The sequence below is a fragment of the Patella vulgata genome, chromosome 1, assembly GCF_932274485.2.
Source record: "Patella vulgata chromosome 1, xgPatVulg1.2, whole genome shotgun sequence".
Taxonomy (NCBI): domain Eukaryota; kingdom Metazoa; phylum Mollusca; class Gastropoda; family Patellidae; genus Patella; species Patella vulgata.
In genome coordinates, this window is record NC_065879.2 from 84,869,444 (window position 1) to 84,886,889 (window position 17,446).

Genomic DNA, 17,446 nt, shown 5'->3' on the forward strand with positions numbered 1-17,446 from the left:
AATACAGATTCCATTGTATTTAACTTTTAAAAACACACTCAACCTTTGGGTTTTCCACATTACATGTACGACGTATATTTTCATTTTAGTTGTGTCAGTTTCTATAACCAGAAATTTCTCATTTGGTAAGCCCCCTGGCTGTTACTGCATTTGACTGAATTTGCCAATGGGACATTGTACTTTGAAAACAGATTGACATTTATTTTTTAAACTTCCTACTCAAGATTTTCCATAATATTCAAAATTAAAAACACAAATTAAAATTCAATATTGGTCCATTTCAATCAATATTGATGTTGTTATCTTCCCATGAAAATACAAGATCCTAATATCAGATATTTAAGACAGAATTAACATTTTAAAATCAGTAGAGAGAAAAGGGGTTTAATGTCCACTCGACACAAACTAGGTCCTTTCGGGACTATCATATGGTTCAATTTTATTTCAATAATTCGCTTGCGCCACAGGGGATCTTAGCAGTGGGAGGAAACCGAGAAAACCCACAAGGTTGGAATTTAAAATCAGTACATGAGTCGTGAAAGCCAAGTGCACATTAATATACATATCAATTCTATTTTTGTCACCAAATCTAAGTACAGAAACTAATTTTATGTACATCCTAAGGCTACAAACTTGTCAAATCTGAACTACTAGGTATTTAGAAATTAATAAAATTTGTATCTATATCCATGGTGGCTAGGTGGTTAAGACGCTGGCTCGCTAACCTGGAGGTCGGGTGTTCGATCCCTGCATTGGCCGAGAAAGTTCATCAGGATTTTCCGACATGGTTTCCCCGTGTCAGTGGTGCAGGACAGAGGGCCTAACAAAGACAGCTGTCTCGTCATTCGGATCAGATGAAAAACCAAGGCCCTGTGTATACGTTGGCATGCACATAAAACATCCCTTGGCAGTTGGAATTCGATATACAAGTAGGCCATAGTGCTGCTGCCTAGGCAAAATTTCCCTCATAGCACACTGTATGGTGTATGCCTGTCTTCATTAGCCCTGTCAGAGCAGAACAGTAGAACATTAACCCCATTTCATTTATTTAATCAAATGTTACAGTTTTAAATTATAATTAATGTACACACATGTTCTGACTATTATTTTGTTATTTGTATGACTAACAATCATTTTTTTCTGCATTACTTAAGAGTCAACATGACAGATGGCTGACAATTTTTCAATATTTAAATTAAAGGCAATAAACACCTAACTCAACATTTTCCACAATGAGGAAGAGTGAGAAATGAGGTTAACCATCCAATCAACACAAACTAGGTCATTTTGGGACTAACATCTGGTTCAATTTTGTTTCAATTATTCCCTTGTGTGTAGGGGTCTTTAGTAGTGGGAGGAAACCGGAGGACCCGGAGAAAACCCACGAGGTGGGTTGGATAGGCAACCCTACTGCTTGTCACGTACAAACAGAATAGAAACCATGCCACTTGACTCAATGAGAGACCTTATGATTTCACATTGTCATAGTGCCGCTGTCTGGGCAAAATTCCCCTCATAGCATAATGTATGGTGTTTGCATGTGTTTATTAGCCCAGTAGAGAGAGAGAAAGAAATGAGGTTTAACGTCCACTCGACACAAACTAGGTCATTTTGGGACTAACATATGGTTAATTTTATTTCAATAATTCGCATGCGCGTAGGGGTCTTTAGCAGTGGGAGGAAACCGGAGGACACGGAGAAAACCCACGAGGTTGGACAGGCGACCCTACTCATTGTCACGTACAACCGGGGATTCGAAACCACGCCAGTTGACTCAATGACAGGCCTTATGATACAGCACGCGCACGCTAACCTAGCCCAGTAGAACAGTAGGATGTCAAACCCTATTTCATTTGATTTTCGACGTGCTTTAGATCATAAGGTCTGTCATTTAGTCAAGTGGTGTAGTTACTATCCCAAGCTTGTATGTGATAAGGAGTAGGGTCGCCTGTCCAACCTTCTGGGTTTTCTCCTGGTCATCTGGTTTCCTCCCACTGCTAAAGACCCCTAGGTGCAAGCGAATTAATTAAATAAAATTGAACCATAATGTTAGTCTGCCGGTTTCCTCCCACTGTTAGAGACTCCTACATACAAGCAGGTTAATGAACCATATATTTGTCCCAAAATGACCTAGTTTGTGTCAAGTGAACATTAAACCCCATTTCTCTCTCTCATTTCATTTTCCTTTAGATTACATAATATGTATATTTGACTTCTATTTAAAGTTATGTGTGTCAGCAATTAAAACCTTGTGACTATATATAGACAATAACAATGTCACATTGTAATCACACGTTTCACTTGTTGCCTCATACTAAACTTAGGCTGTCTGTCTACAGCTAGCTTTCGCTTGACAACAGACACTAAGCTAGTTGACTGACATTTAAAGTCCTAAATCTACGATTTTAGTCGAAAATACTAAGTTTACTTCAAGAATTTTGTTGAGTATTTATTCTGGTTCCATTTAATAAAATTGATAAAGTTTATTTAGTCTTTGTGTGTATGACAGATGTGAAACGGAGTAGAAACGCGTTACAAAACAGTAAACTAATTTTTGGATATGGCGGCCATTCCGGACAGAGATCTATTCTCAAAGTTAGAAGTAGATGGACATCTGTGTGCAGAATGTTGTTGCCTTTTAGTATTTCACTCAATCTGATTAAAACACAGATCCTATTTACTACAATAAGATCTGGAAGAGTTGTTATATAACCCATATTATAGATGATGTGAGGGATTAGCCAATGAAACAGTCTGTTATAGCGAGTCGTCATAAGGCCAAAAGCAGCTTCCACTACAACTGGTCAGATCTTCATGTAGTGTAGGCCATCGGAAGTACATGTATAAAAAAAAGAGCGAAATATAGATCTGTATTTTAATCAGAGAGAGAGAGAAATGGGGTTTAACATCCACGCGACACAAACTAGATCATTTCGGGACTAACATATGGTTCATTTTCATTTCCATAATTCACTTGCGCGTAGGGGTCTTTATTAGCAGTGGGAGGAAACCGGAGGACCTGGAGAAAACCCACGAGGTTGGACAGGCGACCCTACTCCTTGTCACGTACAACCGGGGATTCAAAACCACGCCAGTTGACTCAATGACAGACTTTATGATACAGCACGCGCAAGCTTACCATTCAGCCATCCAACCCCCCGTATTTTAATCAGTTTGTTTTTCAATGTATTTTACAGATATGAATATTCATTTAATATGAAATTTCCGTGAAAAAAAATAAACATCGAATTAAACATGTGGTATTGAAAAAGGTAGGTGCATGTCCAGAGATGGGGGTCCTAGGGGTCCGGACTCCAGACGTTCCCCTGATATTATTTTTTTTTCTCCTACATTCATGGAAATAATGTTGCTGTCATTTTGGTCTCTCTAATTCTATACTCTGATTTTAGAAAATTCTTGGTTAATCCCCCGGAGACCCCATTGACACAGGCTAATAATCTTCAAAATGCCTAGAATTTTTTACTAATCACCATGGACAATTTTAAGTGTACTGCAATTGCAGGACAAACTTGACTGAATAAATTGTTTCATTTTATGACTCGTGGTCTGTTTATTTTAAGGGGGGTTGGATGACCGAATGGTTAGCACGTGCGTGCTGTATCATAAGGCCTGTCATTGAGTCAACTGGCGTGGTTTCGAATCCCCGGTTGTACGTGGCAAGGAGTAGGGTCGCCTGTCCAACCTCGTGGGATTTCCCGGGTCCTCCGGTTTCCTCCCACTGCCAAAGACCCCTATGCGCAAGCGAATTATTGAAATAAAATTAAACCATATGTTAGTCCCGAAATGACCTAGTTTGTGTCGAGTGGACGTTAAACCCCATTTCTTTCTCTCTCTGTTTATTTTAATTTTATCTAGATCACATTCTTCAAACCGAAATGAGTTGAACTACTAACCGTATATATTATAAATACACATATTTACAAAGAAAGCAAAGACCAACTGGGGAATTAGAAACTTCGAATGATAAACGCAAATCCAGGAAATTAACGTAAATTGGCATTGTTTCGCTTACTTGATCATTTCACCGTTAAAACCCCTCGCAAATTCACCTCATTTATTCGAGATGGAAATCAATTAATTACGTAGTATCCGTGACTTATATTTTTAGGACAATGTCATATACATGTCGGCTTACAACAGGATAACACCGTCACGAAACACCGCCAACGAGTCCATATCGATTGGCTTTTACACTATGGCTGCTCGCTTGCGGCATGACAGCAAATGTACTACAGCACTATTAATAGCTATGACCCAATTTTAAAACAGCTGACAAAACTGGGTCGAATATTATTATTAAGAGGTCAACCCACCGCTAACGGAGACCCGTTCAACCAGCCATTACACAAAGGCTGTGTATTGAAATTGCGAGACTTGATATTCTAAGCTATTCAGCTTTGCAGAACTACAACACATTCACACCTCGCGCATATAGCAGCCATTAAAGAGACCCGGTATTTCGTTAACAACTCACGGCTAAATATAGTTCAACATTATCTTGTGTAGACATTTTATCAATTCATTTAGGTTATGGCCACAGCCACAGACCTACACGCGTGAAATAACACTTTAAACACGGGTTGGTGATATGTACACAAAAATTGCAACGTTTTGTGGTTAGCATGTCAAAAGAAACGGGGCTTAACGTTCTATGTTTAAAGAAATGGGATGTAACGTTCTATATGTCGAATGAGAGGGAGGGAGAGAGAGAGAGAGAGAGAGAGAGAGATGGGGTTTAACGTCCACTCGACACAAACTAGGTCATTTCGGGACTAACATATCCGCTTGCGCGTAGGGGTTCTTTAAGCAGTGGAAGGAAACCGGAGGACCCGGAGAAAACCCACGCGGTTGGACAGGCGACCCTACTCCTTGTCACGTACAACCGGGGAATCGAAACCATACCAGTTGACTCAATGACAGACTCTATGATACAGCGCGCACGCTAACCATCATTCAGCCCCCCCCCCACACACACACACACATGTTGAATGAAATGGGGTTTAACGTTCTATGTCAAAAGAAATGGGGTTTGACGTTCCGTGTCAACAGAAATGGAGTTTGACGTTCTATTTGTAAGCAACGACGACCTGGTTAATCAAGACGGACAGTGTTCTAACTGTCAAGTATTCTTTTACACGCACACCAACGTTTACACGGGACTTCAGCATTTCGTTCTATCCGAAGGAATACCAGGCCCTTCTTCCTGCACCACTGGTCAGGGAAGATCACGTTGGAAAATCCCGTTGAACTTTCTCGGCCAACGCCGGGATCGAACCGGTACCTTCCGGTTATAAATCCAGTATCTTACTAACTGAACCACCACGGTTCCCATGAAATTATAACAAAGAATAAAATATAAAATACTTTTCCGGACTAAAAGGAACATAAGTAAATTTCAACATATAAAAATAACTAATGATATATTTGGATTCTGTACATTCCGTGTTTTTTTTTTAAACACAATAACCCCGTGATGACTGCGTTTGGTAATGCCAATATCCTGGTATCGCGAAATAAATTTATTACCATTAATAAATTCTTCAAATATTTGTCCCGTCTCTGTTTATCGACATACCAATAAAGCCAAGTTAATTGGTATAGCACCGATCTATGACGTAATGGGAATAAATACTGCTGACGTAACCTATTTTTACACGTGGCTGTTATAATGACCACCACGTAAGACTTATTTATAGAAACTGGCCCCCATTATGATCGACGCCGGGAATTCCTTCGCGGTTATATATTTCATAACGATCAGTCAATAGCTGTTTCTCAAGATCAGGCCAACAGGATAAATTATAACAATACATAAATAATCCTGAAACACCCCGTCACGATTCAACGTGACTTTAAAAAAAAGACGTCAACTTTTTAAAATTAATCCGCCGGCTAACCTATATTATTAGTAAGTGCAGACGAACCGCACTACACACAAAACAAAATGAAATGAAATGAAATGGGGTTTAACGTCCTACTGTTCTGCTCGTATACCGGGCTAATGAAGACGGTCATACGCCATACAGTGTGCTATGAGGGAAATTTTGCCCGGGCAGCGGCACTATCGCCTACTCTTATATTGAATTCCAACTGCCAAGGGATCTTTTACGTGCATTCCAATGTATACACGGGACCTCGGTTTTTCGTCTCATCCGAAGGACTAGAAAGCTGTCCTTGTCAGGCCCTCCGTTCTGCATCACTGACAAGGGGAAACCACGTCGGAAAATCCCGATGAACTCTCTCGGCCAATGTAGGGATCCACAAAACAAAACAAGCCTGAACAGACAAACCTACGGACAATATAAACTATAAAGACATTGCAAGAAACAGCAAATATCAAATCAAGTGAATGGTTCGTGGTTTGGGGGGGGGGGGTCATTTGGCGGTCGTAAGCCTCCACTGCGCTGTAAAGTCCCACGCAATCTGTCGCCTCTCAGGTTTATTGTACTTTAATATGCGAACCTCCAAGTTTTTTCCTCATTCGGTTTTCCTTTTGAAATATATCGGAGAAATTAATTAAGGTTTGCTGAATGGATGGGAAAAAAATGGTACTGTGTTTGAGCTGGCTTAGGCTAGTGCAGGTGACTGTAAAAGAATGGCGTGGACTCCATGCTGATGGATAAACCCTACACAGGTTTTAAATACATGTTTGTTCGCAGTTGTTTCTTCTAAATACTCTGTAATCTGGTAGCTTATCAACCCACACAAACTCATTTCTTTCTGTTGAATCTAAGGAGTCTTATATAATATCGCCAACGAAGGTCAATCTTAAAGGCTCAAAAATATGTCCCAATCTTTATTCTGGTCAACAAATGGTACTATTTTAACAATATTCCAATTAATTGATGATACAAATTTCATCTTAACACACCTAATTTAAAAAAATTGGAAAAATTCAACTAAATGATTTGAAAAGCCTAACGTAAAGCTTTTCAAATGTGACTTGAATTTAAAAATATTTTCGAACCCTCTGGACAAGTAAAATAGGATTTAATGGATAATTTACACAACAGGTAGGATATTTAAACATCTAATACTTAGAATAAGGCTATTATTTATTTTCTGGAGCTGTCAAGCCAGCAAGAGTGTTATTGTCACTTTAAACAAATGTGTAGGATATTTCCACCACCGACGTTTTGGCCGAAAGATCGTTGGCCGGCCAGATCCAAGGTGAGAGGGTGCGTTACATCATCTCCGGCCCCATGAAGCAAAAATGGCGACGAAGAAATTGAATGAAATGAAATGGGGTTTAACGTCCTACCGTTCTGCTCCGACTGGGCTAATAAAGACTGGCATACGCCACTGCACAGTGTGCTATGAGGGAAATTTTGCCCGGCAGCGGCACTATGGCCTACTCTTATATCGAATTCCAACTCCCAAGGGATCTTTTACGTGCACGCCAATGCATACAAGGGACCATATGTTTTTATATGGTTTGGGATTTATAGTATGGCTGTGGGTAGAATTTTGTGGTATGGGTGTTGGGATTTGTATGCAGTGTGTTGGGTTTTGTATGCTTGTGAGTCGGTAAAATCTGAATATGTGCTGGGGCTTTGTATGGTTGGGTTTTGTATACTTCTTGGGTATTTTTTTATATGGTTTGGATTTTGTAGCATGGCTGTGGGTAGGGTTTTGTAGTAGGGGTGTATGTTTTTATATGGTTTGGGTTTTGTAGTGTAGCTGTGAGTAGGGTTTTGTAGTATCGCTGTGTGTAGGGTTTTGTAGTGTAGCTGTGAGTAGGGTTTTGTAGTATCGCTGTGTGTAGGGTTTTGTAGTGTAGCTGTGGGTAGGGTTTTATAGTATCGCTGTGTGTAGGGTTTTGTAGTGTAGCCGTGGGTAGGGTTTTGTAGTATGGCTGTGAGTAGTGTTTTGTAGTATCGCTGTGGGTAGGGTTTTTTTAGCATGGGTGTTGGGTAGGGTTTTGTGGTATGAATTTGGGTAAGACTTTGTAGTATGACTTTGGGTAGGGTTTTGTAGTATGGGTATTGGCTTTGTATGCTGTGTGTTGGGTTTGTAGTATGGCTCTGGGTAAGGTTTTGTAGCATGGGTGTTGGTTTTGTATGCTGTGTGTTGGGTTTTGTAATATGGCTTTGGGTAGGACTTTGTAGTATGGCTACAAATAGGTTTTTGGTGCTTTGGGTTAGGTTTGTGGTTTTGAAAATCTGTATTTGAAATTTGAGGATTTGTAATTCAACCTACCTGAGATCGTTGTTTCTTCCTTAGGGGCGTCGAATCGTCGTCATAATAATAGTGTTTGACGTCTTCTTCCAGGTCCAGGCCGTCATCGGTGGGCGAAGCTTCAAAGTTTAGTAAGCGATCGGGGGCGCTTTCACTCAGGTGGGTGTTCATGGGTGGGGAGCGATCATTACCCTCGGACACACCACTGTAGAAGCCACTACTGGCTACGGAGCTGGATAAATGGCCACAATTGTCTCTGTAAGAATGTGACCCCATGAGAAGATCTGAAGTGTAAATTTTGCAAGAAAGGTTTTAATGGATTTTCTGACAAGCGAACTATTTGTTGCTGTGAGAAATCGGTTATAGATTTTCCCTGTTGTTCGTTGGTGATATTAAAGAAAAGTAGTCTAAGTAATTTCAGGCATGCGTAGGTGTCTTTCCCGGGGTACCCGGAGTAAACCCACCTCCATCTCCAAGTCACATGCACGTACATGTACAGGGGGCTTGTCCAGGAATTTGAACAGCAGGGGGTCCAAGGTGGTGACAACATCAAGTTTGGCGTTAGGTCGGGGGGGGGGGGTACCCGCGAATTTGATAAAATCAGAAGCTTTGAGAGACAATATTTCTGCTCAATTAGGTGCATAGATGTATAGGATTACAGTTGGGTGAGCTAAAACGGCGTTATTACAATGAATTATCCCCCCCACCCTTTTAGACCCGCGCCTGCCGTCCGCTCACGTCTGGGATCAAAACATAGAGGTGAACTACCAGATAAAGCGACACTCTAGACCTCTAGGTCATCCCGACCCCCACGTGTTCCTGAAGCAACAACGGTGAACAACAACGTGTTTTGCTAGATGTGGGTCTACGCAATTAAAGCGAGGTCGAGCCTTCTATTGAAGATGAACCCCTTGTGGCTCTCTCGTGTCATATTGGCTTACTGTTTCGAACGCGCGCGCGCGCGAGAGAGAGAGAGAGAGAGAGAGAGGAGGGGGTAACACAAACTAGGTCATTTCGGTCCAATCTTATTTCAATAATTCACTTGCGCGTAGGAGTCTTTGGGAGGAAACCGGAACACCAGGCGACCCTACTCGCCTTGTCACGTTCAACCGGTGAATCGAAACCATGCCAGTTGACTCAATGACACCTCATGATACAACGCGCGCGCGTCGCCCGCCCCACACACACCATTACGAACGCGAGAAACAGGGTATTTTTTCTGACTAAAGTCAACATACACTTACCAGAGACAGGGCGAAAGAGCTTGAACGAACACATGTACTCGTACTGAATGGCACAATCTCGGGGCAATGGCAATAACCTTTTCAAAATACCACACTCCCGAGGCAATGGGGTCAAAAGTTAGTTTGCCCTTATAAATATGTTTAAAAAAATGTTTTGCCAATGAGGTAAGGAAGGATCTCTTCTCATTTTAATTGCGTTTCGTTTTATTTCTTATTTTTATAATGTCCGCGTACATATCACGTGAATCTATTGGTATACTGTGAATTATTATGGGAAACCTAAACGGGTGGATGCGGGTAATTTTGGGATGAAACAGCCAGTATAAAGAACTCGGCATGGCAGAATATCATGATTATAAAATATAATGTAACAATCAGAAAAAAATAAATCAAAAGAAATTATAATCTAATTCAATTAGATTGTCTACGAATAAATCTGTATAATCACAAAGTAACTGGTTTCAATTCCAATGCTGTCAAACTACTATAGTCTAAAAGAGGCTAGAGGTAATAATACATGTATGTGCAATTTAACACATTTTCGAAGATTTCGGTGATTTAAACAAAATAGTATGCTTACCTCTGTCTGGAAAAGATGTTGCTAGTAATGGAGAAGCTGGGCTACAAGACAGGTTGGTTAGCGCCATGGCAGCGACAGACTCATCGACCATCTCCACGTCATCGAGTTCATCGAGGTCGTTTGTATTCTGTCTTTCACGGTGGTGACTGTAACCAAAAATATTACGTACTAATAACTACTTATGTTTTTTGAAGGGGGGTCACGGTGGGTAAGATGCTGCCTCGCTAGTCTGGAGGTCGGGTGTTCGATCCCTGGATTGGCCGAGAAAGTTCATCCAGATTTTCCGGCGTTTCTCACTTGTCAATCATGCAGGACGGAGGGCCTGACAAGGACAGCTGTCCAGTCGTTCGGATGGGACGAAAAAACGAGATCCCGTGTACACATTGGCTTGCACGTAAACGGTCCCTTGACAGATGGAATTGGATATAAGAGTAGGCCGTAGTGCCGCTGTCTGGGCAAAAATTCTCTCATAGCACACTGTATGGTGTATGCCCGTCTTCATTAGCCCAGTTAGGAGCAGAACAGAAGGGCGTTAAGCCCCATTTCATTTCGGGTCTGCTGAAACCCAAAACAATCGGAACTGTTCGACACTTCGGTTGATTTCGTAAACGTTCGGTTACTTTGCGATGAAGAAATTGAAGGAATGAAATGAAATGGGGTTTAACGTCCTACTGTTCTGCGCCGACTGGCTAATGAAGACGGCAAAGCGCCATACTCTTATTTCGAATTCCAGCTGTCACGGTTTTGTTTAACGTGAACGCCATGGGACGATGAAGAAAACGATGACAGAAAGATTTCATTATAATAATTTTTGAAAGGTATAAAGAAATACATGTACAGTACAGATTAGAAAATATATTGATGTCGATGTTAGCTGATACAAAGGTACAAAGAAATACATGTACAGTACAGATTTGAAAATCCCTCGACGTCGATGTTAGCTGATACAAATCAAAACATCACGAACGCATAAGAGAGAGAGAGAGAGAAATGGGGTTTAACGTCCACTCGACATAAACTAGGTCATTTCGGAACTAACATATGCTTCAATTTTATTTCATTAATTCGCTTGTGCGTAGCGGTCTTTAGCAGTGGGAGGAAACTGGAGGACCCCAGGGTAAAGCCATGAGGTTGGCCTCGCGATCATACTCCTTGTCACGTACAAGCGTGGAGTCGAATCCACGCCACTTGACTCAATAACAATAACCCAAACCCCAAGATATGGATAAACACAACTTATATAATCATCTATGCCCGTCGTCGTTAGCCCAGTCAGTGTAGCAATGTAGGCCGTTAAACCCCATTTAATTTATACGCATTTGAACGTATCAATCTTATACATAGATTAAACTAGTCAACTTTATTACAAAACAACACAGAATATCATACAGCGTGTCTTCGTATAGATCTATATATGTATAAAAGATCGTACCAAACTCAATTATTTTTCTTTTCGATTTCTTTGTTGTATTTGTGCACAGTTCATTATGACGTAGAGAGCGATCGATATACGACAATCAAAAGTTCAACAAGGGTCATTTCAAGTGCGTATGTATTCACGATCGAAATATAAAAAACAGGTACTTTTTTGGGATGTCAAAAATAAAGCAATTTGTTTCCTTAATGACTGACCTTTCGTTGTCTCTATATTTTTATACGTTAGTAAATGTATTATTACTGTTTGGTATCTCAGCACGTGACCCTATAAACCCTATCTATGGTCACGCATCGTATGATCCACCGTGGTATAATAGATTGTATTTACCGGTTATTTGAAATAACTTTAATGCTATTCATTTCCCTTTACGAAATTATAGACATTGAACATTGAAGGGCCATGATAATATACCTCGTAAACTTTTAAATTGAAATAAAATGAAAAGAAATGGGGTTTAACGTCCTACTGTTCTGCTCCGGTTACATTTAGGGGGCCCACGGTGGCTAATGGGGTAAGACGTACGCTGTCTCGCTAGTCTGTAGGTCACGGATTCGCTCCCGGTGTTGGCCGAGAAAGTTCATCAGGATCTGCCGACGTGTTTTCCCCTTGTCAGTGGTACGGGGCGGGGGGCCTGACAAGGACAGCTGTCTAGTAGTAAGGATGGGACGAAAATCCGAGGTCCCGTAAAAGATCCCTTTAAACATGCATTATGCAAGAGCTAATTCTGTCTATTGCAGGTCTTTCTTTAGGCCTGAAATAAATTCTAAAGTATTAATCAGACATTAATTAACTGATCCAGGCCTTAATCAACTCTCGGTGGCATCAGATTTCTCCGATATATAATAGATTAGAATGGTTCAGCGATACTTTGATTTAATCAAATATGGAGGACCGAGACTTAGCTTCGATCAACCAGTACGGTGGTTGAAATTATTGCACACGTCTGTCAAACCTTCAAAGGCTAATATCTTCGCTTGCAATAGAGTAATTTGAATGAAATTTTCAAATTATTCATTTTACATCATTTACTTTCGAACTATTATAACAAGAATGGCTAGTTCTTTATCTAAATCTTACAAAATGTACATTTAATATAAGAGTAGGCCGTAGCGTCGCTGTCCTGGCCAAATTTCCCCCATAGCACACTGTAAGACACATACCCGTCTTCATTAGCCTAATCGGAGCAGAACAGTACCACGTTAAACCCCATGTCATTTTACGTCCGTACATGGTACCTCGGTTTTTCGTGCGGATGTGACGAAAAGTACTAATTCAAAAACAAAAAAGTACTTGGTTTCACTCGAGTCTCGTGCACAAGGAACCTAACCAAGTGAAACCAAGGTACCGAGTGAAACCGCGACACCGGTTTTATTATTTTATAATAAACATATTATATTATTGTGTTATACAATGACCCCTTTTGACCTCTTCGTGTTATTATCGACGATTGGTATACACGTAATTCTTTAGATATGATATAATACAACTTAACCTATCTACAACAATTCGTTCATTTGTTAATTTGTTGGTGGAGTTTAACGTCCGCTTACACAGAGGGTGATGTCGTAGACATGTTCCATAAATATCATTGGTAGAAGTTTTAAAGGGGGGGGGGGGAGAAGAGAGAGAGATAGAAGGAGGGTTTAGGGAGAGAAAGAGAAATGGGGTTTAACGTCAACTCGACACAAACTAGGTCATTTCGGGACTAACACGTGATTGAATTTTATTTCATTAATTCGCTTGTGCGTAGGGGTCTTTAGCAGTGGATGACCCGGAGAAAACCCACGAGGTTAGACAGGCGACCGGGGAATCGAAACCACGCCAGTTGACTCAATGACAAACCTTATGATACAGCGCGCACGTGCTAACCATTCGGCCATCCAACTCCCCTTGGGGGTTTAGGCGTGCACTTGACATTTCGTGACTAACGTGTATATGGTTCAATTTTATTTCCATAATTCGCATAATTAGATTTAACCCACCAAACCTCACTAAGTTGTTATCTGATTATAATACACTAGAAGAATGCCCATCTTCGCTCGGGGTCATAACCCCGAAACCAGAAGTGGTAGACTATCGCCACCTGGCCTATGTTACTCCCCGGTCTGAGCTACCCCTATACCCCAAATTTCAGACTCGGGGCAGACCTAGTGTAGCCGCCAACCCCAAACAGACAGACAAACGACAGTCACTAATATTAGTATAGAAGATAGATAGATGTACAATGTATTTAAGATCAGTTTTCTAGCCGTATTATTATTTATAAGTGACATTTATAATTGAGCCTATGTCTAGAAGCTGAAGGTTTCGGTGTAAATATCGGTGAATTAACCCTATTGAGTTGACCGAGAAATATGCCCTTGTAGTTCAAACATCGTAATTAGAATTTTAAGATCAATAACATTCAAGAGAAATGAAATGAAATGGGGTTTAACTTCCTACTGGTCAGCTCCTACTAGGCTAATGAAGACGGTCATACGCCATACAGTGTGCTATGAAGGAAATTTTGCCCGGACAGCGGCACTGCGGCCTACTCTTACATTGAATATCGAATTCTAGTAATCCATCATGTACCAAAACAACTTTCTTAATATACTCTAACAAGGTATGTCTATGTAGCTGAGCAGTGGTGTAGGGGTCACCCCCGCCCTCTGGGTCCGCCCCTGATGTCTAGGGTACAAGTTCGATACACCAATAACATCGTTTTTATTTTATTTTTTCAATTGTCAAGAAATTATTTTATCTAATTGGTGTTCGTAATTGTTATCTAACTTGTTCAAATTAAGAGTTTGGTCTGCTATACAATCACGTACATGTATAACTACAGTGAACAAAGGACTGTCTGTTTCTCAAGGAAATTGCTTTCTGAAAGCAAACTTTATCTGGCTCACTGTACGAATATAAACAATATAGACAGGCTTTGTTTCGTAACACCCCCCAGAGGAAAAAATGAGCAAGCGCATAAATGTATCCTTTATAAGCTGTGGGATTGTGATTTGCACATAGTTTAATGTTGGGTTTTATAAGATGACAAGGATGCGAGGTGGAAACAGTTTCAACTAGCAACAGGAGAATATGAGAATAGCCATAGATGAATTTCTTAAATCTGTGGGGCTGTGATTCCGCGTACTTAATGTTAGGTTTTATAAGGCGGCAAGGTGGAGACAGCAGTATATAACTTGCAGGTTGAGATTGGGGAAGATGGTTTCATCCCTGTACAGAAGTGGATGGGAGAGAGAGGGAGAGAGGGAGACAGCATGTAAAACTTTTCAACCTTCAATGCTATGTGTATTGGGCCAATGTTTTAAAAAAAAACTTATCCATGGCTTTGATTAAACCTATGTACATGTATATATTTGAATAATACAAAACCCATTTAAACCGGTTTTTTTTTTAAAATCACAACAACGATACAGCACCCAAAACAAAACAAACAGTTATTAACGTGTCATTTTCGAACCTTGCAATTTGTGACATATTGATGAGCGTAGTGTCCCTTTAATTGATACATATATATATAATTCTCGCTGATTATAAAGGTGTTGCATGCTAACAATACGCTTAAATCAACCGTGTCGATTTCTATTAGGACATAATTTGTAATAGATAATTAACAAACCGGTGTTACACATAATTGACCTTTGACTGTTACCTGTATTATCCGCGATTACCGGTATAGATAAGGTAACGGCCTGTCCGTGCCCGTAACCGTATAATTAGCACTACATGTAATCTCTATTCAAGCGATATATGGATTCAATGAACCGTAAAAGACCGGTAATATAATTTAAGCGGTACCACGTGTGCCTTTATTTTAGATTTTGTGTGAATTGGCGATATTTTGACCTCCGGCAAAATGTACCGATATAATTATTAGCACAGTGTGTAACAAATTTATTGATAGAAAATCGAGTTATTGAAATATATCGGGATTTGCAAAAATGTCAAAAAGTCGATTTCCCGCCATTTAAAATTTCGATTGTGGGTCTACGAAATTTAAGTGGTCAATACTATCTTGAAATTGACACCAGGCCCTCTAGTCCAAATCAACACCAGGAGATTTCAGAAGCCGGGGATATTTGGTTTCAAACCTAGGGATCAAAGGTCATCCGGGGCCACGGTGGCTCTGTGGTGCTGGCTCACTGGGTTTGATACCGGTGTGTGTGTGTGGGGGGGGGGGGGTAGGTGGTCGAATGGTTAACGCGTGGGCGCTACATCATAAGATCTTTCATTGAGTCAGGTGGCGTGATTTCTATTCCCCGCTTGAACATGGCAAGGAGTAGGGTCGCCTGTCCAACCTCGTGGGTTTCCTCCCACTGCTAAAGACCCCTCTACGCAAGCGAATTATTGTAATAGAATTAAAACCATATGTTAGACCTGAAATGACCTAGTTTGTGTCGAGTGGGCGTTAAACCTCAGTTCTCTCGATCCCGGTGTTTGTCGAGAAAGTGGCTTCCGACTGTCGGTGATGTAGGGCAAAGGGCCCTTAAAGGACAAAAAAAGCACTTAGTTATACACAATGTCGTGCACGTAAAAGATCCCTTGCTAGTTGGAATTCTATGAAGAGTAATCAGATAAAATGTCCCACATAACACCCCAGCTGGTTCAGAAATACATGTATAGGACGTTAAACCCCATTTCATTCCATATCAGGTCACCCGCGGAGTGGTTAAAATTCCTAAAATGAAAAGTGATATATAAGGGGATCTAGAAAGTTTCAGCATACCCGGCTTGTGCCCGACACCTATAACCTTTCTGGATCTGATATACCACTTCTCTTTGAGAAGCAGGGTTGATGTATCTTACACACATTCGCTTCGCTTTTCTATTTAACGAAGTTTGTGAACATGACGTAATACCATAACAGAATTGCTCCCAGAGTAGAAAAATTGCGTCATATTTAATTTAAACTGTTTTCCATTCATACCGGATTTCGGCTGACTTCATCTCGCTCAGTCGATGTCTCTCGTCACGCGTGCACGTTGTTGAACGCTTGACATTGAGTAAACATAAAAAAAAGAATTCATGCATAATAAAACTACAAACGTCATTCCGTTATAAAAGCTTCGTGCTTGCACAACAGAGCGGCAAGTTTACAGAAGATAAATGTGTACTATTAAGTCAGCTGTATTTTTAGCGAATCTTCGCTATCTAGGACTAAAAATAGAACTTACGGGTTTTTGGCTGGAACGTCGATAAAGTGGGACACGGTTCTCCTTTTCGGCTCGGTGACGTCAGCCAGCTTGGAATAGTCGGTATCTTGGTCGGATAATCTGGCCGATTTTCTGCTTTCCATAAGTCGAATTTCGTCGATTTTTCGAATCACTTGTTTCATATCGTCAATATTTATCATAACTTCGTCCGATATTTTATCATGAACGGCGACCGTTCCACGAACTTCACGTCCATTCATCGTGATAAACACTCTCTGTCCAATTTTCAAAGTTTTTGCCATAATGGTATCGAATCCGGGTCCTATAATATTGTTCGATGTGACGGATTTTTCAATACCATCTTCAAATCTGACCGAATAAAGACCGGTTGAATTGTTGCCTTCCTCGGCTATCTGGGACAGAATTACACCCGTATAATAACGGCCATCTTGATATAATGCTGACACTTTCGTGCCCACAATAGAACGCTTAGCTAATCGCCTCGTTCCAAACATTTTCACAATCTTGAGTTACATCGAGAACCACTGATTTCTAAACAGTTTATCAAAATTTTCAGAATCCAAAAATTCCCAGGAATAGTCTCAGTATGGTCACTTTTGTAACAGCTTTCAGCGATGCCGGTGAAGTGCGCCGGTTTGTTATGGTATCAAAATAGGCGGAGCTTAGAGCAAAATATCAACAAAACCAGATGATCGGCTCCTTCGCAGGTGATTGGCTGGAGCTTCGACGCCTCTAAGTAATTCTGCAAGCTGATTGGCTGAAAAGGAGGACTTGTCAATCATTAGCAAGGTCACATCGCCGGCACGGGGTC

The 17,446-nt window shown here is 40.7% G+C and overlaps 1 protein-coding gene across 1 annotated transcript in view; it reads right to left on the bottom strand.

Moving 5' to 3' along the window:
• Nucleotides 1–17,280, bottom strand: part of LOC126821080 (zinc finger protein 704) — a 29,654-nt gene extending 12,374 nt beyond the window's left edge. The window contains exons 1-3 of the mRNA XM_050549393.1: nt 16,636–17,280; nt 10,024–10,169; nt 8,221–8,483 (exon numbers count right to left, since the gene is read on the bottom strand). Coding sequence (XP_050405350.1) covers nt 8,221–8,483; nt 10,024–10,169; nt 16,636–17,129 — 903 coding nt within the window. The 5' untranslated portion in view covers nt 17,130–17,280. The remainder of the gene's footprint in view (nt 1–8,220; nt 8,484–10,023; nt 10,170–16,635) is intronic.
• Nucleotides 17,281–17,446: the final 166 nt, after the last annotated feature.